Genomic DNA, 24,858 nt, shown 5'->3' with positions numbered 1-24,858 from the left:
CCATTCAATTCAACAAATAATAATTTCTATCGACCGTATACGTCATCAATATTACCAATGTTAGGTTCACCAATATCAGCAAAATAGACCGCATATCAGTGCGTCAGTCGTGTTACAAACATATCAAAGAGTAAAAAAATTTTGTTTTGAAAGTATCAACCATGAAATCGTTAAAAAGTTACCTTCACTGTAAAAAACAAGTATTCAATTAGTTTTTCTATGTTGATATTCTTTATTCAGTAATTCGCGTTCGAAAAAAGTGCACCAATAATGCAACAAGGGATTATCCGCATTTTCTCTGGATGTGCTACCTGGGGATCATTTAAGTGGGTTTACAGAAGTGTCCACCCGCGTAATTGAATAGCATTGATGCAAATGTCACGGAGAAATAAGGTAAAATTAGGGGCGTTTTCTGAAACATATTCTCACGTTGATGTGATGTATGGAATGCATACTTTTTCAATGCGACTTCTCATGATTAAGAATGCATATTTCCCTGCATAGTATTTCAATCCTAAGTTTGTTATACCCACTGCAGGTCATCATTTCTCCCTATCTCTTCAATTGCCAGTTTTTCAACCTCTTTGAAGCTCTTCCTCCCCGAACCTTTCTTCATCTGACTCCAATATTTGTCCTCATGTCCTACTCTGAAGATTTTTCCATTCATTACCCATCCATTATTCTCCTCAGTCTAGCGAAATATCTACGTATTTCTGTTCACTTAGATTTTAACAAACAACATTACTGATTTCTGTAAATCACGCATATGTATGATGATTTTGTCCTACTGTACGACCTGAACCAATTTTAATAGCAAAATTTTACTATGATAAGCGGTGAAAAAATTCAAAATATGATGTAATGTAATAAAATTCGCCGGGACGGAGGTGGCTATGTTTCTCACGAAATAACTCTGATATTTGCCCTCGTGTCTTACACAGGAGGCTTTTCCATCGGCTTATCCATCCTATATGTTTCCCACGTATTAACTGCTGTTTCTAATTCTGTTGCCAATTTACCTTGTTCTTTTTCGGCATACAACGATCTCTAGTGGTCTTTCTTCTACATAATCTCCTTCCTCCTTATTCCTCACCCCATCCGTCCATTTCGTCTTCAGCATTCATCTCCAGCACCAGGGCGCCAAGGCCACTATTCTTTTCTGATTACTTTTTAAAATGGTCCAATCTTCTAAACTATATAGGATCGCACAAACATATTTTCACTCACTCTTTCCTGATCTCGAGCCATACGGTCTTCGAGCACAGTAGTCACGAATACAACCATAGCTTGGATTTTTCAACGCATTCGTGCTTCTGCTATCCCTTGCACTGTAATCTGTTTTGGTGTGATTCAAGATTTCTCACACGTGCGTTTAATGGTAGCACTGTCGTCACATGCTTGATACATGGTTTGGTTTACTAAGCAATAGACGGAATGAAGTGGTCAAGCATGGTAGAATGCACACTGATTACTAACTTTAATGATTCTACAGTGCCCTTCAGCTCCTGTTTGCTCACTTTTATTACTTCATTATTATTTAACTGCTTATTGACTTTTAATACTTTTCACTCGATCCAGGAGTTCCATCATGATGAAGAAATCAGCCGTTGCTTCCCGGAGGTCGATCGAAGACATGGAGGAAGGAGTGCCAATGTCTCTACTCCCGTGTCCAGGAGAGCATCAGCCGCTGATGCAAGAAGACCCAACCTCCTCAATTGCTGATAATTCAGCGTCTAAAACAGACGGACAGGATGATCAGTACGTATGAGAGCACTTCTCACAGCTCACGCTACTCTGTATCGTTTGACAGAGAGCTCACATTTGGGACACGAGGGAATCACTGACTCCACACTACACCACAGAGCACAGAGAAGACACAAATTGTCGGCACGAGAGTTGAGCCAAGACAATGAAATGGGATAAATAAAATCTATGATAGTATATCTAAACGTTTCTTCTAAAATCCTAGATCTAATTTTTCTCATAGCTTTTATTTTTCCTTTAAATCCTCCAATCAATCGCTAAATGCAGAAAAGCATGTCCAAGTTTGATGATTTATCTTTTTTTAACTAATTTGTTGCTACGCGCAAGACGCAACGCTTCCTGCTAAAAGGAAACACGCATGCCGATAAAACCAAGCATATGTGTCCATAAAATGTTATGTTTTCAGTAGGAAACGCTGAGTCTTGCACCTAGCAACAACTAAAATAAAAAAGTAAAATCGTCCATCTTGGAAATGACGACTTTCTGCAGTAACCAATTCATATTAGGAATGAATGGCGGTAGAAATGGATAAAACGTTTCAATCTTGTACATATTTCGATTAATGGCTATTTCTCAGCATATTTAAAACCAATACTTCACATCAAAAGAGTATCGCATCCTAAGTAAGGTTTTAAATGGTGATTTGTGAGAGTGTCGTCTCGGTGGTCCAGACGAGACTTGAATTTATCGCCATTGTCGACAAGACTCGGTGCTACGAGAGTCACCCATTTGACTATAGTCCAATCCAGTCTCGATAAGTCTTGCCCCTTTATTCTTACCCATTTATAATTAGGTATATATTTTATTTTATCTAAAGGGTTACACCAATGCTTATTTTGTCAGTAACATAATAAAACCGAGACATTCAGTATTAAATTAACAAAAATGAGAACTACTACCCTGAATCACTACACATCTTTTACCAATGATTATGCATGATAACTAAGATAACAAAAATCATGATCATTAGTAAATTTTGGTTTAGGCAAGTTATGAATAATTTTTCTTAAATTAGCCTTATCAATTTTTTACAACATGCATTTGTTATGAATAAATATACCATTGCATTGAATTATCTTTTTGTAAAATTATACTCAGTATATAAAATAGATAATTCAAATATATAATATTTTATTTTCTGAGAGGATCCGAGAATATCGACGGGTTTTTCGAAGGGTCAAGACTTCACCAGACCACTGAATACTGAAGAAGAAATGTTTAACATCAAGTCTCTAGTGGCAGGGGTTAATATTACAATTTTTTAAAGACCTGAGACCCTGATTTGAATGAAAAAAAATTCTGGCACAGGGTGAATTTTATTCCAAATGGGTCGTTATTTGAAGGACTTAGCTGTATGTCTATTTTTGAACGTCCGTATATAAAATATTTTGATAATTTTTAAGCTGCTAACTAAGCAATCAAAGAGAAATCATCTTATGTCAAAAATGATTTTATATTTAAAGCTATCAGCACCATTTGGAGGCAGTGGATGAAAATATTCTGACAAGAGACCAAGGGGCACAGGCTGAAGCCCAGCAGAGCGTTGATCATTCAGCAACCAATGGGTGAGTCTAGATGTTTATAATTCTACATCATAAAAAAAATCTTCGGCAAAAATAAGAAAGAAGAAGTATATATTCTGAAATATAGTACAAGACAGACTTCCATTCCATAAAATACCTCCATTGGTACGGAGGCTTCCAAGGTGATGACATGGATAAAAGCTTAAGTTAAGTCCGCTAAAACGAACTAACGTGGCCATAACCCGGGAAAATTTATCCAACTTTCTTTGTTATTTTCTCATATTTGTGTGCATGTTTCACCCAGCATACCTCATACATTTTACTTTGAAACCTTAGCATTTTAAATTGTATCCACTGGTCAGTACATGACGATCATTAACCATGGTAAATATTTGTGTTAATCAGGGAAGAGGACCTTTCGTACATACCTTCAATTGTGACCTTTCAGCCGCATTCACTAGAAATGGGTCACGAGTCAGAATCTGATATGTAAAATACCAATGTCTTGAATTAATTTGCATCAAATTTGAGGCTAAAGTAGCCCACTGTCTTTTCCATATCTAATGGAAATGTCTTCAGATCCCTCTCTGACTCTTCTGTGGCTGGTAAATGGGGTAACCCCTATTATAAGTGATTTTTAAGCGGCTGAATTGAATATCGACTTCATATGGTTCTGCTTTGTCAGATAGTAGCACTGTAATCGGTCATTACGGTGAGAGTAAGCTTATCAGCATCGAATAATTGGGTCCTGGATCCTCACCATGCCCTTCTTTAGTTCGTTGTGTTTGTGATCCTTGCTTAACCGAGCAATCTTGCCACTATATCCGGCATATTCTTCTTTACTCTGGGGTATTGAATCCATATTTTGGGTTTCCATCTGAATATCTTAAGTAAGAGTCCTGAAATTATATAGGAAGCTGATACTTTACTCCACCTGTATCAATTCAAAACAAGAAGTTGCCATTTCCTTACGACAATTGGTATTGAGGTCATATTCTACAGCATCCAGCCACCTTTTCCCCGCACACACTAGCAGGTACCTATCCTCTGGCGTTCGATTGAATTCCACATCGATACGCAAGCCTTCATCCTGGCTCCATCTCGACTGGTTGGCTCCTTTGGTGTTACAAGACCTCACCATAGTAGAAAAGAGGAGAATAATTTTAACCGGGATACCAACCTTATAATAATTCTTACTTGGAAACCGGTAATCCAGAAAAACTTTGAACTTTCTCCTCTTTCCTCTTGAATCCCCTAACCCAACTCCCAGACACGAACAGCGATCTATATGAATAAAAGTTACCTCTTCGTCAGATTACCTGCAAAAAGTGACCAGCATTGGTCGAGAAACGTTGGAACCAACAAAAAATTGGCGCGGCAGCATAGCCCTAATTTGTTCATCTGATATCACACGTACGCGTGGCATTTTAAACAAAGAAATACCCCACCATAGTTCCTCATGGTTTACTCAGACTATACTTTATAATTGATTGTGTCCAAACTCGAATAGAATCATCTATTTCCAGAGTGTCCGCTGCCATCACCTAAAATTTAAAAAAAGAACTATCTTTGCAATAATACCTTATCGTCATTCCATTTGTAATATTGCACTATAGTGATAATAGTTTCGGATAAATGGAAGAGCATTATTTAAAGGAATGAAGGATTCCTATGTATTCATATTGACAGGCATATCTGTATATCAGATGATTTGCATTGAATGTACCCTTGGAGCACTCATAAAATGAAAGATATCTAAAATATATCTATTTTGAGTCTACGGGTGATGTGACCTATTGAAGCTCGAAGTATACCAAGAACACAAATGATATTTACAATGCTTTTCCGCATGCATACTATGTTTAAGTCACACGATAAGATTAACATGACAAATACCTGGTACCTGATTTATTCCGGTTGAATAGCCAACTAAAAATGTTTGATGTTTTCAACCGTCAGAATAACGTAAGGTTGAATATTTTTAAAAATGGATAATCCCTGAAGATTTTAGGCCACCATGATCAGCAAAAGGATATGTGATCAGTATTACCTTTTATATTGAGATTATTCAAGTCAAAAGACAACATTCTAAAGGTCTTTCCGACACAACGGTTCGATCTCCCTGCTTCGCCTACAAACCAAAATCCAAACTATTAATAATTAACTGTTCTTTATTATACCGGCTTTCCTTCCTATTGAATTCCATCCCGAAGGATATTGATCCCTTTTCTTCGACAAGTAAACATTTTACTGACCTGACCTCCTCCCATAAAATGAAAAACAACCAAATAACTAGCTAAATACTGAGATGGTGGCTATCACATTAGTTTGTTGTTCTGTTAAGTTACTATTTGACATGTAATGTAACTATCGTCTATCTTTGATTTTTGTTGTTACAGATACTCTTTTAGTTGCTATTCATTCTGTATATGTACTATATTATTTCAAATCGCGTAAATTTAAAAATAACAATTAATGCAATGAGGAGAGATTGGATGGATGAAGGGACTACATCGTCTCAATCTCTCGCTCTTGCGAAGGAATTCAATATATACCCTTGACGTTAGTCTTTGTTGAAGTGTTAGCTGTTGCTCTCTGCTTATGGAGTTAAATATCCAAAACAAAAACACTTGATAAAAGATATTTCATTCCGTCCAGGTGTCATACTAATTAATGACTAATTTGACTTTCTGTTGCAGGAAGGACTGTTTTCTCTCAACGCTGGACATGCTTAAGAAGTTGCTAGAGGAAACAAAATGGAATAACTCAAGGTGAATATAACGATAGAGTAGTATTATTTCTTCTATATCACTTGCATATACAAATTTAGGCTAGAAAAAGTTACCCATTATACTTCAATAGGTAGTGAGGCTTAAATGTTGCAATTATTGTAACAAATGTGAACTATTTTGCTAAAATATAGTTTCACATAAGTAGACAGGGAATGGGATTTATGTTGCGTCACGTGACTTCGCATTATGCCTAGCTCGCTCTGCCAAATACCCAATAACCGCACCCACTACCCCGCCGCTACCTTGGATGCAGGTAGCACGAAACGTCACCGCACTATTTCCTAATCTAAGGCCAATCTGCTGTAACCACGTTGCCAGGTGGTAAAATGCATGACAGTGTATAATATTGATCAAAGAGCCTCGAATAGCCTTTACAAGGGAATTTCCCACAACAAAAATTGGTCCCTAGTATTTTGTTGCTGGGAACGCTATCAGAATATCCATGGCGCAGAAGAATCATTTTCGTTGAGACACACCCTATACCTACACCGCTCAGAGAATCAAAGAAGGTGGTGTGTATGTGGCACTGTAAACTTTCTCAATGCTCCAGACCGATTTAAGCAACGGTTTTCTCTCTATGGCCAAAAAAGCAAAAATATTCCGGAATTTTTCTTAATGACACCCTTATTTGTACAGATAAAAATATTGTTTAAACTGAAATGTTTGACAATGTCTTACTCGTTACATACTACGTAGTAGATAATTCACCTCACTCTACGAGTATGACCTCTACACTCCAGGGTAAAGCAAATTGACTTACCTGTTTACTCTTGGTTGAGGATACAAATTAATTCTGTAATATCTTCCTAAAAATAACTTTATAGTGCATAGGGAAATAATGTTACTTTCAATCATCCCTAAATTGCACCAATCTAATTTTTAACGCCATTGAAGACTCAGGGTCGGGATAATGGGGTAACCTTATTTGAAGACTTTTGGCTTTTGAAAAAAGTGTCCTTTTTTACGTTTGGCTGGAATTGATAAATTTTAACTAATGCATTCTCTAAGTCCGTCAAAATTGGTCTGAAACTATTTTTGGCCTTATCAGCTATTCTCCAGTCTGAGAAAAAATGGCAATCATGTTGAAAAAAACTTTTGGGCTATGTCACTACGACAATTCTTGGGTGCCTCACAAACACAGAGACACAAAAAAAGAAACACTCACACTGGAAAAATAAACTCAATAATAAATTAATAATAAAAAATGTTGCACAGTGTACCGTTACCATATAGTGTTAAGGAGGATATGCAGAAACGTATCATGCGTGCTTGTAATTCCCTTCAGCCGGCAACACTGGAAGAAGTAAAGAAGTCTTTCATTCAACAAGTAAACCAGTGTGTCGTTGTCCAGAGTCACCACTTTAAGCACCCTTGTATGATCGACTCCTAAGAAAGGTACATGCACAGTACTGTAGTACAGTAGTTGAGTCCACGTGACTTTAGTGATATGTTTTGACTTGGTTTTCATTTATTTACTGCTAACTCCAGTAAGTAGACGAGTTTATTATGTTCTAACAACGTTGCGTTTATGTCAATGGTCCATTGTGCTACATTTTTGAATAAGTCTTTAGGAGAGGAAATGAATTGCCGAATAAAAAATATAGGGTGCCATTTAAAAAAGACATACCGCTGTCCATATCTTTGTAAATAACAAAGCTACAAGGAAAGCAATCATGCTGATTAATGTCTCTTTGATGACTAATGAACATTTGCTTGACATATTTTTGAGTTTACATCTGGACAAAAAGTTATTTCGGGTGGTCAAGATAAATGGGACACCCTGTATAGGTATCTGAGTCAAGTGGTGGGGGAAGGAAGCGGGAGATTGCAGGAGTGGGTCGTTGCTTGTTTTTTCTGATTACGGTTTGACAAGTACATCCAATTTTAATGCCGGTGTCTCTTTTGAAATTGTTCTTCTCTTCTTTCGCAAGAAGAGATGAACAATTTCAACAGGGAGAAGGGAGCATAAGGAATGACGTCAAAGTCACGCCTACACTAACCTCTGTCATTTCAGAGTAATGTATCGTCCCGCTGGGTAAAACTACCAGTTGTAGGCAAATTATCATTCAGTTTGAAGAACATAATTCCTAAATAATAATAATAAAGCATTTCAAGGAGCACCGTGAGCCACAAAAAAATAACGAGGACGCGTCTGACGCAGACGGTGAGGCAAAAATTATTGACATTTGGGCGGATGAACCAGTAAATGAAAAAGTTAATGCTGAAGTGAAAGACAAGGGTGATATTCCCGATAGTGCAAGCCTTAATGAGTTATTTGAATTGATGAGGCGAATGGAGGAGAGTAGAAGGTAGGATAATAAAAGATTATATGAGAAATTTGAAGAAGTGGAGGAGAATAGACAAGAGGATACTCAAGAAACTTGATAAGAGTACGAAAGATGATCGAAAACAGAATGACGAGAGATATGAAAAAATGATGAAGGAAATAAGGGAGTGTTTTTCGAATGAGCGGTGGGAGAGACAGTAACTCAAAGAAAAAAAAACTCGAATACAAAGGTGGGAAACTAGAGGGAATTGAGGATGTAATGAACAAACGGATTAAGGAGGTGAAAAGGGAAGTGAATGAGGAAGCTAGAATTGTGAAGGGACAAGTGGTAGTGATATCGCAAGACGTACAGGAGGAGAAAATTCCACAGGAAAAGAGAATTATAGATCTCTCAAGGGAGGCAGCGGGAATGTGTCAAATGAAGGCAGGTGGTACGGTTTCCCTGACAATTTTCCTAGTCCCCCGTCCAACTTGTAATTCCGTGAAAGGCCGCATGAACGCCGTCATCGTCACCGCTATTTCACATATGTATAATTATGTATATTTTTGAAGTGAAAACTTCTTATGCCGCGTTAAGCACTTATGTAAATGGGCAAAAGACATTGGACTCGTGAAACCGTCACCGCTACTCCATACACGGATAGTTATGTATATTCTGCATATACACAGTATACTCGCTATATACACAAGACTCGTGGAGGGATACAAACCATTGGACTCGCATAACCATCGCCTGTCCATACTCCTGCTGGAGAGTGTACTCGACACAATAATAGTGAAGGTTGGTACAGTAGAACTCAATTTCTTTTAATACGTTTAATTTGAGTAGTTTATTCGAGTATTGTGCCATAAAATTAATTCATAAATATGAAGTGTTTACAATTATATATTGCAGAAATAAAAATGAGGAAACACGTGGAGAAATATTTTCTGTATCGCTGGTATACATATAGTCAGCTGTTTCGTGAACTGTTAGGTATGGCATGCACGCCTTCTCTGTTTTCAAATTAAAAAACAGAGATCAAAATATGCGCGGTAAATTCAAAATGTATTTTTTATTAGATTTTTTACGTTGTTTATTTTGTATTATGTGGTAAATTTATATTATGCGGTTAATTTGAAATATTGAAAATATGCATTTTTTTAATTTTCTTTTATTTCCGTGATTTAATCAAAAATAATTTAATGGTTATTTTTCCTTACATTCAAAACATTTTTCCTTAAATAAAAAAAATCGTAACTATCAAACCTTGTCACGTTTATGAGTGGGGATGTAAATTACTATTCGGTTCACGCCATCCCGTGTGAAGTTAGATTGCGATTTTTCTATCAAATGCTAGTTGAAGGTGGGAAGGTATGGGCCGACAAAATATATCCTTTCCCAGAGGATATGGAAGATTTTAAACGGGTATTTTATGCGCGGTACTGGAGTAAGGAGCGCCGTATTAATTATAAGATGAAAGTCATGTCATGTATATATGGGAGGACGCCGAGAAGTAGTATGCAGGAAAACGTGACTCAAAAAATCGCCGCCTTAAGACTTTGCGAGCAGCCAGAGAATGAGAAGGAGATAGTGGCGTTATTAATACCACATTTCTCACCATACGCCCAGTATTTGCTCCGAAGTTCTGAGGTTGCTACGTATGAAAGACTCTTAATAATGCTCGGACGTTTAGACGAATCCCAACTGCCTGTAGGAAGGCCAGGTGAGACACACCCGAATGTCAACGCGATATGAAATCAGACACGCCGTGGGTTTAATTGGTGGAATAGCGGAAAAGATAGAGGTTGAGGGTAGACTCAGACCGGGAGACCGGGGGGGAGATGAGAGAGGTCAGAATGCGGGGAGCCGTGACGAGGGTAATGTGCCCCAACCTTAAATGGATTATTCATTTCCACCTCCACAGTCGGGAAACTCAAAGAGTTTGGGTCAAATGACTTCCCCCACCCAAACTCCCCGCGTATGAAAGTGGAAGTTCCCATTCGACCTTCTATGAAGGACTGCAGTCAGCGGTATTCGATTCGATGTATGCTCTCATAGACATGGGAAGCCAGGTCTCGGTGATTTCTAAGGATGAGGTTAAAGAATTGAAAGATTTGGTAATTAAATTGCCTACTTTACCCCTTGGGAAATCTTTTATGTTTGGTGCCGACCAGCGAAAATCAGCTCCGTTAACCCAACAGGTGTTGATAACTCTTGCGATTGGCAATAAAATGTTTGACTTAATGTGCTTGGTTGTTAAAAACTGACTTTGCCCAGCAATTTTAGGGATAGATTTGTAATGAAAACTGCAAGGTGTTATTGGCCTTAAAAAAATGTCGTCATTTTAAATTTCCAGACAAACGTGTTGTTGTTCGGGAATTTGGTAAGTGTGAGGACGACACGGTAAGCGGTACGATCGCGGAAGGGGAGGCCACATTTGAGGAGGTATAAAACGAGTGTATAGGGCGCGAAGATTTGGCAGGAAATGAAAGTGACCTGGTGACTCATTTAGTTAGGCAATATAGCGCGTTATTGATGCCATCTTTAGCCCCCGTCAGATATTAAATATGGCAAAAGTTGGGAAATGCTTAAAATAGAAAAAAATATTGGCCGCTTTAATTTTTAAACGCTATCATAATGAAAAATAATAAACAAGACATTATGTTAACAGACAATTCTACATTTTGAATACTAATTTACATGAGCAATTATGATCAACGTTATTATAATATTGCAGGAACACCCCCTTTTACAAACCTGATCATGATTTGATGGTTGAAATCCTGAAGGTACTGATTGAAGTTACCGAAAAGCTAAGGTAAGCTCATTGACGCAAACTTTACATCATAATGAATGCTAAAATGCATGTGGTAACTACACTCTTGGTGATTCAATGCAAAGCTTTGCTTGAGTAGGAGCCACTTTATTAGGGATCACTGTTCAACCAAGTATTCTAACTCCATGGCTCATTCACTCCTCATAATTAAATCAAAGTCAAGTTGAAAGATAATAAAAAAGATTATTTCATAATTAATATGCATAAGTGTTTTATTAGATGTTGGTTAAATTATCAATGCATCATTTATAATAATTATAATTAGCACAACTTAATAAAAAATCTTTATAAGCCATGTTATAAAAAATAAATAATATAATACTGTAGATATACTGCACATCTAAAACAAGATGTGCAGTAACTTATAATATGTTTCAGATAATTATTACTTATAGTGTGGGAATTGTGAATACAAAAAATAGCATTTTCTATCAAATTTTTACAATTATTAAAAATATCAAATGTAACCCATTATAACCCAATGTTTCCTCTAAGCAACATCAATTATACGTATATTTTCCGCTCTTTTGAGAAAATGTGTGAACTACATATTATTTTGTGGTGCATGGTCTAATGACGAAATATTTATCAGCCACCGTAATAATTATTGAGTGCAAAATTTAAAATATTTCAAAATGAAAAAAATTAAAATTGGATTTCAGGCCAAAGCAGCTCTAGGTTATAAAGGATTGAAAGGTAAATACCATATTGAATATCAGATCACAGAATAATTTCCATTAAAGATAAGTTCTGAAAATTATGAACAATATACCCTGTATTTACCATTACCTTTGGTGGCCAGGGCTGGGTGGATACAATAAGAGTTATGTTAGAAGCAATCGTCCTTGTTGAAGAATTTCCAGGTACACGGGAAAATCAGTTTCAATCAAGTTTGATGATGGTAAACACGCATTTGACCGGATTCACATGTATTTCTGGGACGTTTTCAGGGACAATGTCCTTGATATTTATTGATACTCTCTCTAATTGACCAGAGGTTTATGAAATGACAAAAGGAAAATCACAATCAACGATTGATAAGCTGAGAGAATGCTTTGCCCATTTTGGACACCAATGTTATAATCATTGACGACTGTCAGTTCACGTTCCTTGAGTTTTAAAACTTCTATGAGACCAATGGAAATGTACACAGGATGCCTTTTGCCTAGGTTCCACCCACCTTCGGACGATGCTTCAAGTGATGGTGTTTTAACCTTAAAGGGGGGCTTTAAATAGGCTGTTACGGAACGCGAGACAAGCAGGGCTAGGTTTGAGTTCCCTTGTGAGCAAGTGTTTGCTTTCATACCATAAAACTCCTCACTGTGCCACTAATGAGATTCTTGCAAAATAGATGTTTGAACGTGAGCCTAGGGGAAGGTTATCTTTATTGCCAACATCCGTTGTTGATGGGTATACAAATAAACAGATAGGAAATAACCATGGCGAGAGGAATGTAAATTATAATTTGGGTTAAGTAGTGTTTTAAAGGACTTCCGCGAGTTAAATGCGCCAAATTGGGTAAAAGCGGTCATTATAAAGGTGGTGGGTTTTACAAAATATTTGCTTCAACTTGTGCAATAACATATTTTTTTGGAAAAGGCATACAGACCAGATAACAAGAGTTGGTAAGTTTTACAATGACTGTGAAAATAAAGAGGGATATGAAACAGATCTCAAAAAAAAATCTGAGCCTCACATTTTGAGTGGGCTAGGCACAGTATTCAAATCAGTTTGCAACCTTTAATTTAAAAGCGTAGCATGCTATATTAGTTTTTTGTTATAATTAAACATTGGTTTTCATGTATTTTCAATGGTATTTTAATGTTGATGTTAATTTCTAAGTTAGTTTTGGAGGGGTTTTATGTATGTAAATACATCCCTGTTACTAAACATTAGAATGTTTTGTAATTGGTTGTTGCTTGCTGATATCTTCGTGAATGATAGAGTAAACTGTGCTGTTTGCGATACTACAATGTCTTTGGGATTTTATGAAAATTTTGGTAAAATTCAGTGTTTTTCTACTAGGAAAGTATTGCCGTTGAATACAATGTGCTGTCTTTGTTTATTACAGCACTGCTGTGGATAAGGATGTGATTTCTGAGGAGGAATTGGAACTTATAAACGAGATGTGGGATAAAATGTGGCCTTCTGATAAGTAAGTTAGGCTCTTAATATTATATTTTAAATGCTAGATGTAATTTTTCATCATCTAGGTTCGAATTCAGGAATAGGGTATACCGTCGCAAAAATGAATCTGAATCATTTATTCTGTGAATTTTTTATGATCAACCTTAAAGAACCAATATGTACCGTTAATGACATTTTCTTTTTTTTGGAATGGAAAAAATGATAAATTGACTGGATTATCATAATATTTATTGTCAAAATTATACGTTGTCTTGGAATTCCTACTTTCACTTGTACCAACACTTTGTTTAGTGAACGTGACCTGGGTTTCAATGAGTGACAGTCATCTTAAGCGCGTATTATGATGCATTTATCGTATTATTGTCACCTAGTCACTAAGTGGAAGAAGAGGGTAAATTAAAAAACGGATTACTGGAAGGGATGAGTAAAGATATTCGTTTATCAGGTTGCTGTCCGGACATTAAATAATTTTTGAAATTCCCATATGATCTCAAGATCCTAAGTCGCGGAAAGCCGGTCGTTGCATAATATTTAATTAATTTTCTAACAATCATAATTCATTTTAAAATTGCTCCTATAGCAGTTGCGTGTTAAGTCTTTAGCAAAATTACTTTTTTCATCTTTTTTATTTCTGTAAGAAATTAAATGTTTTTTCCTGACTTAGAAGTTTCTTTCCGTCTGCCTCAAGTAGACACCATTGCAATCGCTGCATTTCATTGAATACACTACACATCTGTCTTATTGGTACATCGAAGCCTTGCATTTTACAAGCAGTTTTCTCAGAGTGGCAGATATTTTGGTTGATTATTTGGAAGTAAATATTTTTAGCTCAAGAAACAGGCAACTAAAATCTGTGGTATACCGGTACGTTGACGATTTAATTGTGCTTTGGAATGGAACTGATCGGCAACGGATATGTTCTTGGGTTTTCTGAATGATATCCATCCTACAATTTCATTTACCTTTGAAAGTGACACCAACCATTGCTTACATTATCTAAATCTTACTATGAAACTCGATAAATACCAGCATTATTTCTTCATTTTTTTCAGAAACCAGGTTGTACCGATCATGTCATCTCAGCAAGCTCAATACGCCGTTACTGACACAAACTTTTAGGTTTTCATTCCATGATTCACCGCCTGTTAAGCTTACAGCAATTAAATGAAGACTTAGGGAAATTAAAAATCACCATTAAAAAAGTTGCTATAGCCAACGGTTATTCACTAAGTTTAATGGACGAATTGATATTTAAAGAGCAGAGAAAATTGACTGTCGACCAAATGTTTTCGGCTGACGAGAATAAAGAGAAGCAGTGGTGCACAGTGACGTACTATCGTTTTCAAAAGTATGTAGACACCCTTGAGTCCTACTTAACTGATGGGGCCGGGTCGGTGAAAACTTGTTAGGTTGGCACATAAAGCGACCTGCATCCCTCACTCGTATGCCACCAAAAGCCGACGAGGACGGAGGTGGACGCGACCTAGCTACCGAAGCTGGAGACGAACGCCAGGAGCATAAGCCCGATCGGGATTAAGATTAGTGGATGGAATGTACTGGGGTAACTCACGTCCACACTCACGTTGGGCCGTCGGAGTGTTTTTTTTGGAGCTCAATGGCGAGATGTCTCCTATTTTTAGATTCATATTTGGACTCACCGGTTATCTCTTACCAATATGTAACCCCGTGGCCGAGCAGGTCTACACTGTGCGCGGTATGGCGGTAACATTCTGAGAGTGTTATTGTCCGGAATAATTAAACTTTTTTCACTTTTTAAAAGAGACATCCTGAACATAAACATAATTTATGCAGCCGACTCAAGAAAAAGTTACTACGGATTTTTTGAACGATTAAAGATATTTAACTAAAAGTAGCCCCTGAGGTAATCCGCTTTACAAAACTTTTTACGTAAAATGAACTTAGGAGCGATAGTGCCAGGAAAAAAAACTAAATTCCAAAACGCTTACTCAGAGAAAGCAATTAAATCAATGCAATAAACACTTCCCTAGTAATTCGCCCACATAGAGCATAAGCGTGAAAAAGAATCAATCAAAAATTAGTCCACGAAATATCGCAGTAAGATTGTCGTAGTTGAATGCCGTAGCATCAAAAACAAAGGCGCAAAATCGAGCATATATTTCAGGGAGAAGACATGGTCATAGGAACCTAGGGTGTGATTACAGAGGATATATTAGAGTCAGCGAAGGTTTCCCTCCAAGATATAAAACTTGTAGATGCGATCTACGCGATAGAACTGGTAGCGGAGTAATTCTATCAGGTAATTCACATTTACACAGCATCGCCTACGAAATTACCGGCAATAAAATATAAAGAGTATGGGCTACAATCAAACAACAAAACAAATGGAGTATACATGTTTGGTCTTTTTATGGATCTCCAAACTTAAAAGTTGATATTATTTACCAATTATAAAATCAGTATAAACTAGGGATGAGTCGATTCCACTTTTTTTCGATTCCGATTCCAATTTCGATTCCTTCAAATCGATTCCCGATTCTCGATTCCGATTCCATCGATTCTTACTCCTTATAGCAGGTGGAATTTTGATTTATTTGTAGTATTGCTGTCATTAAAATTTAAGAATTGAATGGAATAAATTAACTAGGGATGGACGGATCCAGGATTTTTGGAGCCTTTCTGCCTGGATCTTTCAAATCGGATATTCTCGAATCCAAATGCACATTCCAATTCCTGCGATTTCACAAAGTCATTATTCAAGTTTATTGTGGGTACATACAATCAATGGAATGCTTTTTAGATTTTCATACACATTTTAATATTTTTATAAATTAAAAATTAATTTATGGGCTTTCAAGTTGTTTTTTAAAAACATCTTACATACTCAGGGCCTAAAGTGTTACGCTTGGGTTTGGAAATGAAAGTAGGAAAAATCTTAGGATGAACCACTGACCAGTGGCGTAGCGAGAGGACCCCCCGAAATATAAAAACACAATTACTTTCCTTCATAAAAGGAAGCAAAATATTTAAAAATCATGAATTTACAAAAATGAAAAAAAATTGAATCTCTGATAAATGAAGTTTTTTTCTATTAAGAAGGGCGTTAAAATTAGTTTGAAACCCTCTCCTTTGTAACCTGTTGTTTAAAAATTTTCCCCCCTGATTTTGGACCCCCTTAACAAAATTCCTGGCTACCCCCTGGCCATCGACTGAATTCAAATTTTCCTCACGCATGTTTCCCCAGAATTTTACTTTCTCATCGCATACGGACTTGTGTTTCATCCGAAAATGCTTCAGTATGGTGAGGTGGATTTAGCACATCCTCACAATAATTTACGCCACAGAGCATGCACACGGCATTCATTGGTTCTCATTATCTCAATGGAAATGTTTATACACAATGAAAGACATTTTTATCGGTGTATCATTAAATTAAATTGCAACTGCGCAATCAGCAACACAATTAACAGTATTTAAAACGGCATTAACGTCACGTGCGACGAAGTGCTCAACCGCTCAGCATGAGGAAGGAGTGGGCAGCAAAAGCGTGGTAAAGGAGAGGTGGAGGGGAAGGAGCAGTGGCGTAGCCAGGAATTTCAATTGGGGGGGATCCAAAACCGGGGGGGAAAATTGTTGAAAAAACCGGGCACTAAGAAATGGGTTTTAAACTAATTTTAACACTTTTTATAATCGAAAAACTTAATTTGTCAAAGAAAATTTTTGTAAATTCCTGATTTTTCAATATTTTGTTTTCTTTTGTGAAGGACAATAACTGCATTTTTATATTTCGGGGGGTGGGGTCCGGTCCCTCCCCATGGCTACGCCACTGGGAAGGAGCGCGTAAAGGAGAGGTGGAGAGGAAGGAGCGCGCTCCCTCCGTATTTCAAACAACAAGGCCACAAATGAGGGACACAAGGATGAAGAAGTCAGACCTTGCTTCAATGACGTCGTTGCCTTCAAAGCGAAGCCAGGCGCGCTACGTGATATATGTAGTTGGCGTTTCCAATCCGTCTCTAATTGTTTGAGGGGTTAATGCTGCGCTTGTTTCTTTGAAAATTATGCTGTTTGGACAATGTTGCATATCAGTAAAGTGTAATTGTAGAATTGTAGATAGAAAACTGAGTGGCAATCAATTAGAGCTGAAAAATAAACTGTAGTATCGTCAGAAATGCGTCTCGTTTGGTTTACTTCTTTTTTAAATCTCGTGCATATCATCTAATTGTCGAAGCTATCTTCGGGCCCAGAAAGTCACTCTCCTAGCATTTGTAACCTAGAAACGGAGAATTGAAGCAGGTAGGCCAAAAACGGTCAGTTGGTGAGACGAGGTAGGGATGAAACACGCTTCAATTGTTTTCGTGTGATTTGATATTTTCCTTAGAAGACAATGATTTTTGGTCCGTGTGATTTCGGATGCGAAAAAAAAAACAACAGAGGCACGGATGTGACGACAGCAAGGGTGGATCCAATCGGCGAGGGCGCAAGGGAACGAAGGGTAAGTGAGCAAGGGAGCGCGGATGCTCCCTCACTACCTTCCCCTCGTAGGAAGTGGACGTCAAAATGGCGGCAATGGAAAACTCAGAAATCTTGAACTGGAGTTATAAATAATTTTTTGTTTATTATGTGAAGAGAGAGCGTCCAATGGGTGCCAGAGAAGTCAAAATACTTAGCAGTCTAAATTAAAAACGTAAACAAACCGAGTAGCAGGGTGAAATTAATTCTTAAATCAAACACAAGGTGTCCTAACCTGACCCTGCGCTTCACATTTCGTTACTGCCAATAGTTCGCATTATTTCCGTTCACACTTTATGGCGCCAGTAGAGCATTTGTAAGGGAGCAGGGTGCAGGGAAAAAGGGAACGAGGGAATGAGTGCATACTACGTGGATTGGAAAACGGCCATGGTCATAGGAATATAGAGTGTGATTACAGAGGATGAATTAGTGTCAGCGAAGCTTTCCCTCCATGATATACAACTTGCAGATGCGATATACGCGATAGAACTGGTGGCTGAGTAATTCTATCAGGTAATTCACATTTACACAGCATCGCCTACAAAATTACCGGCAATAAAATATAAAGAGTATGGGCTACAATCAAACAACAAAACAAATGGAGTATACATGTTTGCTCTTTTTATAGATCTCCAAACTTCGAAGTTGATATTATTTAACTATTAGAAAATCAGTATCTGCATTTACTTAGAGAAACTGAAAAGTTGTAATAATCAGGGGAAATTTATTCTCCCATTTGCAAATTGGGGTACTTACACTGCAAACCGAATTCAAAGAGGATGGAAATTAGCGTGATCTTACTTACCGCACTAGAAATTTACTCACACAAGTAGTTTACGAGTCTATGGGAGGAATCAAACATTAGGCCTTTTATGAATAAGCCATCATAAGTAAATGAAACAAATCAATATATTTGACTGTGTAAGTGATCACGGTGTGTTTTTTGCAACCTTAAAAATTGGAGTAGGCTCGTTTGTAAAACCGTAACGGAATATTTATTTATTTGATACATGCAACTTTATTAAATTTGGGAGATGCTTAATAACTCGTACACGGACTTTATATTTTAAGTAGATAATAAAAACATTGAAGTTCCATGGAAATACTTGTTAGAAATTCTGCACTAATGAATCGAGTAAGTAGTTCCGTACCAACTGAAGGTTCATAGTAAAAGAACCTCGCTGGTAGAGCAATGACATTAGAAGGGTCCTTGAGAAACAGAGAAAACTGTACAACTTACTTATAAAGTCCTTGGTATTGTGGTATCCCACCCCTGGCTCACTCGGATACCAAAATAGAACCGGTGGGAGATGTCACACAAAAACAAAAGAAAATATTTAAATCCGCGTGGATCCCTCCCGCATGGGACCTACGTGACAAACCTATGCCACTCTCTTCGTACAATTCAACAGAAATTAAAAATATTCCCCTTCTTTGGAAATAATTGTGGGTGGGGGGTTCCCGATTCAACCTAATGGGAAACGTTTGGGCGCTTTTGCACTCTTCTACAACGCATTCACGGAAAGAAAAATGAACGGGGCGAAAGGAATGGCGAGGGATATTTTTCCCTAAGATGACCCGTGAAGGAGTTAAAACAAAACACTTACTCAACACTTTCAGCGAAAATAATATAATTCAAACAATAAGACTGCATATGACAAAACAAAAAGAAACTCTCTTATAAACTAATGATGTATGAGTTGGTGGAAACAATTTATAACACATCCATGATAAAAAGAAAAACATCAACAATACAACTTGATTTTCAAGATAAATTGAAGTAGCAAATGATAATAAGAAAATACTGTTCGGTTGTGAACACGTAAATAATGATACACTTTTTAATTATTTCTTGATGGGGAAGGTAAATGAAAGTCCATCTCAACGAGTGTTAATTTTACTTTGGTGATTAATTTCACTTTCACTGAGTAACGGGTGCGTTTCATGACTGTCTGTCTTTACACATGGCAGAAGACAAAAGAAGGCTTTTGGGGGGATAGTTGCGATCTTACTTGATCGTTGTCCGTGGTTAGACCAGGTTGGATCCAACAAACTCTCGTTCCATTTACTGCACACTCCTTTCTCCCTTGTTGGAGGAAGCTGCATCCGGAACGGTGGGAATGCGTTCTCTTCAGCTGGTCCTTGCTCCTTCGGACAGGGGGGGTCTCTTATTTCAGACCAATCAGTTGCGAGATTTGGTAGGCCCCTCGTATTCTCTGCCGTGTCGCACCCAAAATTGGGGCATGGGCTCCGCCCGGCACTCACTTCAAAATTGTCCTTTTTTCTTCCACGCGCACAACCTTTTTATAATTCCCATCTTGTGGTGGGGTAACGCACAAGAAAGGGAGGAGGAACACGTTATTCACAAGAAAAACCCGGGTTCCCGTCCTCCCAAACACACTCACACAATACATTCATAATCTTACATTACCACATTCATCCCAACTTACACATTCACGCTTTCCTCCACGGGCCGTGGTCTGGGGGGGGTTTGGGAAAGTTTAGCGGAATTGAGCGGGCAAAGGGAAATTAATGCACCTAATTGAATGCACCTCGTAATTGTGTCTGAACCATTACGGTATATATGTATCCGTAATTGGCAACAATGGTGTTCCTTGGTGCCATCTGACGCATACATCGTAATATTTGATTTTTTTTACAATATACGTACACGGAAGTCTGGAAGTGCGAGCACTATTTGTGTTGCATGCAGTAAATTCAAAATTTCAACTCAGGCATTAAATGGAATTTACTCGTGATAATTTTCGCGCGATGATTGACTACTACTTTCGACGTAAATTATCTCAAGAACAGTGCATCTACCAACTTACTAACACTTTTGGCTGTTTTGAGCCAACCAAAAGCACTGTATATCACTGGTCCATTAATTTCATTCTCGGCCTTAGTTTACTGAAGGACGGATTTAAAGAATGTCGTCCAACATCGATTGTTGTGCCAAAAAACATCGATGCTGTAGAGGAAGATATAAATACATATCGTCATAAGATATATTGGGAGGTTGAGGCATTAGTATGACAAGCAAAAACGAGATTTTACACGAATTTTCGCCGTGAAAAAAAATTTGTGCGCGTTGGATCCCACATAATTTGACAATCGCTCAATAAAATCTCATGTCGATTTTTGCCAATAAATGCTCAAAAAATACAACTACGGCGCGTCAAAAGCCGTGTATAACAATTTCACTGGTGAAAAATCTTAGTTCTATGCATATGAGCCCGTCTGTCAATAATAATCGACTGTGTGAGTCTTCCAAGATGAGCCAAACCCAACAAAAGTTGTTGTTGCCAGAAACACTATGAAGGAATTTGTCGCCTGTTTTTTCTGGATAGACGGGCATGTGGCACCAGTGCCGTTGGAAAATCGCAGGACGGGCAATTCTAAATGGTACACAACAATTTGTATGCCAAAAGTCTTTAAATAAATAAGAAAAAGCAACCAGCGACGTAGGATCATCCATAATCGTGACAATGCGAGATCCCACACTTATGCCCAAACAACGGAATATTAAACCGGTCAAAACATCGAATTGATGGGTCATCCACCAAAAAGTTCCGATTTGGCCCCCTATGATTCCATTTTTTCCGATCTTGAAGAATGAACTACGTGATCAATGATTTTCGACGCCAAAATGACTGTTGATGCGTTAAAAATGTATGTTTTGGTAATATCTCAATCGGAATAGAAAACGTGCTATAGAAATTGGTTCAAAAGTATACAAGAGTGTATTTATAATCTAAAAGAATAATCAAAAAAATATTGTTAGAAAACTTTACAACATACTTAAAAGGTCCTTTTTTAAGTATTATTACTGGACTAGACTGGATTTGATGGTGCCACATTTGTTGCTAAGGTGGACAAATATCTTCATGTATATGCGGTGGATAGTTTCAACATAAAAGCGACAGGTAAAGTGAAGGCAGAGTTCTGAATAAGTAGTCAAGCGTACTGCGAGAATATTCTTGGTCGTGAAAATAAAATATAGGTGCCATTTCGCACTCAAAAATTGCTGCGGGCGTACAGAAGGCGTTACACAGATGTTAAACTAATTAGGTTGGGAGCTGCGCGCTAGGCTTGCTTATATTGCGTGAGATATGGAGAATGTAAATCTTTATGAGCGACGCAGAGAACAACATATTAGGGCCTCACCAGGTTTCCAGGTCTCATACCATTTATAAGAGAGATATTTTGGATAGGTATGGGAATTCGTTTTTCAAACTCACATTATAGACCTTAATAAATGCTAGTCGTAATTTTGAAAGAGTATTTCCTTTTGTGTGTAAAAGGCAGGTGCCATAAAAACCCCCGCCAAACACCTATTGAGGTACTTGCAGGGTAGTATGCAGATGTTGATGTATTTGAATGATGATGTAATACTATTAATAAGTATACGATTATGACCACAATAGGATTTTTTACCATTATTTTTATTTCCTAAATCAAAATATTATTACTAATGAAGCACGCATTTCACGCTTTTAGGTGTTGAAATGGCGATATCTATTTTTCGTGATTAAATAAACATTGAAAATTTTCAAGCGCGCGAAAATGCGACGGCTATAAATGAATGCAGGGAAAAGCCTGTATGATGCTATTTTGGTTCTGGCTGCCGCCGTGTGAGGTGACCTTGGGACGAGGATATGAGCGCCAATACGATGAAGGCAGCTAGCAGGTAGCAGAGTACCCTGCTAGCAGGAAACGCTTGGCTTGAACAAACATTATTAGTACCCTATCAAACGAAGAAAACTTTCCGGACATAGGCAATTTTAGTAAGTGATTATTGAGAAATATTTCTCTGAGCTCTGTGCCACATGCATGCATTGGTAATCACAGACGATGTAAAACCCTTAACAACCTGTAGAGCATCTACGTCCCTGTGACGTCATGTGGAGTGGAGTGGCATCGTATGGGTGCCAATCTGGCCTTTTTCAAATTAGATTAAAATTGACCATTGATATTAGTCTAAACTCGGGTTTCTAAAACCAAATAATTTTAATATTATGACTACACTAATGGTGGGTAAGGAATCGCAATCAATTCCTTTCGTTTTCTTTGAAGAAGGAAACTATCCTATTGATATCTCCCATTTCTTCAAACTTATTAACAGCGCTAACTCTGGAGTTTGTTGTGATATATTTAGGTGGGATGTATTAGCCGACAATGATGTTTTTCTTAAGTTGCCAAAGGTAAACTGAGAAGAAACCAATTTATTTCCAACTGGTCTTTATACTAGTAGTGGTTCCACTCTCGCTGAAACGAAAGCGTCGGTGCTTTTATTTACGTTATTTCCCACATTTTATGGGACGAATAATTAGAAATTTGAAAACTATGATTCATTACGAATCAAAATTACTTTAATTTCTTTATGGTCACCAAATTTATTTCAAATACGAGTGTATCTGATTATTATGAGAGAATCGTAAACACTATGTGTAGGAATTACAACTGAAAATGCGCGATGATACAATTACTCTCGCCTCCCCTGGTTATTTCTTACCAGCGAATGAATCTGTTTATGAATGTGTTAACGTAGATAAAGTACCAATTTTGATAACTTAAGTCGTTTAAAAAATTTCAGGGTGTCACTCTGAGAAGACTGCTTGTAACATGTAAGGATTCGATTGACCAAAGAGACAGATGTTGAGTTTATACATTGAAATGCACCGATTGCAATGGTGTCTACGTGGGGCAGACAGGAAGAAGCTTCGGTGTCAGGAAGAAAGAACATTTAATGGCTTACAAAATAACCGAGATGATAAAATTGATTTTGGTTAACACTTACTATGCACCTTCCATTGAAGCGATTTTTAAATGATGATTAATAATTTGGCACAGACTGTCGTGAATAAGAATCTAGAGAGCGTTTGGAAAGTTTTAAAAATTTGAAAGTGAGGACAGCCATCCCACAAACGAATATATCTACCCATCTTTTTCCCTAATTCTGGGGCCTAAGTCCGTAACTTGAATTCTCCTTTCTCCGGAGAAAGTGTATTCTCCCGTAGTTTTCTCCCGACTGTAGTCCGTAACTTGGCGGAGAAAACATCAGTTCCTGGCCGCTACCGGAGTAAACTCTAATTCTCGGTATCGGATAGGAAGAGCAGATAGGTATGAAAAATATTGAATCCGAAGCCGGCAATACCGTGAAGAACCAATAGAAAAGCTTTGTTTCAAATAAAAAAACGAGCGGGAAATCAAACGATTCTCACCTGTAATAAGGGCTACTCGTTCATCATTAAAGTTAAACTTTCAAATAAAAGAAATTGATGCATCGAAATTATAATTGATAGTGGATAAATCGATTTAAATCCAATCGCAGATATATTTGTTCATTAGTACACGCAAAAGAGTATGATATACCATTGAAAAAGGAGAGACTAATGCGTAACACCAAAGCATTTTTATGTTTTAGATGCAGGTAATCTTGTATACAAACGGCCGCTGTATTCATTGATGATATATATGGCATATTTTTTTGCACTTCGGATGCTTACTTTCATTGGTGAATGCATGATGAGTATGGAAAAACATAACTATCAACGTCAATATTACATGCATTTATCCTCGAAAAGCTGAAATCCACAATGTGGGAGGGGAAAAAGAAAATTGAAAAACTTTACTATGCAGAAAAGAATCGTAAAGAAAATAACGTTAAGATAAATGTGTGAATGGTACATATTTATTCTTGCAAATACCTACGTGCGAGCAATTAGTAACATATGTTACAATCTCCCAAAATGTTATAGTTTAGGAAACACAACAACCTGCCTCGCTACTTTTAAAAATTTCAAATACTGACAGCGTAGAATAGCGAAAACATGGGGAAAATGGTTTTCTAGAGGTATATATAGAGAAAACAAAGCAAAATTACCCTTACTTGTACATATTTATTGCTCATCATATCACATACAGCACTACAACGCACACATTTCAATCTTTTTAATACTTATAATCATTATATTCGTTTTCAACTGTTTCAATATATATCTTGGCTCACAATAAATATAAAACACTATTATGTA

General features: G+C 37.3%; 2 protein-coding genes across 2 annotated transcripts in view; both read left to right on the top strand.

The window, feature by feature from the left end:
• The first annotated feature begins 1,577 nt into the window (after positions 1 to 1,577).
• Positions 1,578 to 6,062, top strand: LOC124170360. Its single transcript, XM_046549083.1, has 3 exons — positions 1,578 to 1,758; positions 3,228 to 3,329; positions 5,987 to 6,062. The coding sequence occupies exons 1-3, from the start codon at positions 1,589 to 1,591 to the stop codon at positions 6,060 to 6,062; spliced, it is 348 nt and encodes a 115-aa protein (XP_046405039.1). The 5' UTR covers positions 1,578 to 1,588.
• Positions 6,063 to 10,961: 4,899 nt separating this feature from the next.
• Positions 10,962 to 24,858, top strand: part of LOC124170359 — a 31,545-nt gene continuing 17,648 nt past the window's right edge. The window contains exons 1-2 of the mRNA XM_046549082.1: positions 10,962 to 11,167; positions 13,257 to 13,340. Of these exons, the coding sequence (XP_046405038.1) occupies positions 11,121 to 11,167; positions 13,257 to 13,340 (131 nt within the window). The 5' untranslated portion in view covers positions 10,962 to 11,120. The remainder of the gene's footprint in view (positions 11,168 to 13,256; positions 13,341 to 24,858) is intronic.

The sequence above is a fragment of the Ischnura elegans genome, chromosome 13 (assembly GCF_921293095.1).
Source record: "Ischnura elegans chromosome 13, ioIscEleg1.1, whole genome shotgun sequence".
Classification (NCBI taxonomy): Eukaryota; Metazoa; Arthropoda; class Insecta; order Odonata; family Coenagrionidae; genus Ischnura; species Ischnura elegans.
Note: the sequence above shows the minus strand (reverse complement) of the source record. Positions and strands in the feature narration are given on the sequence as shown.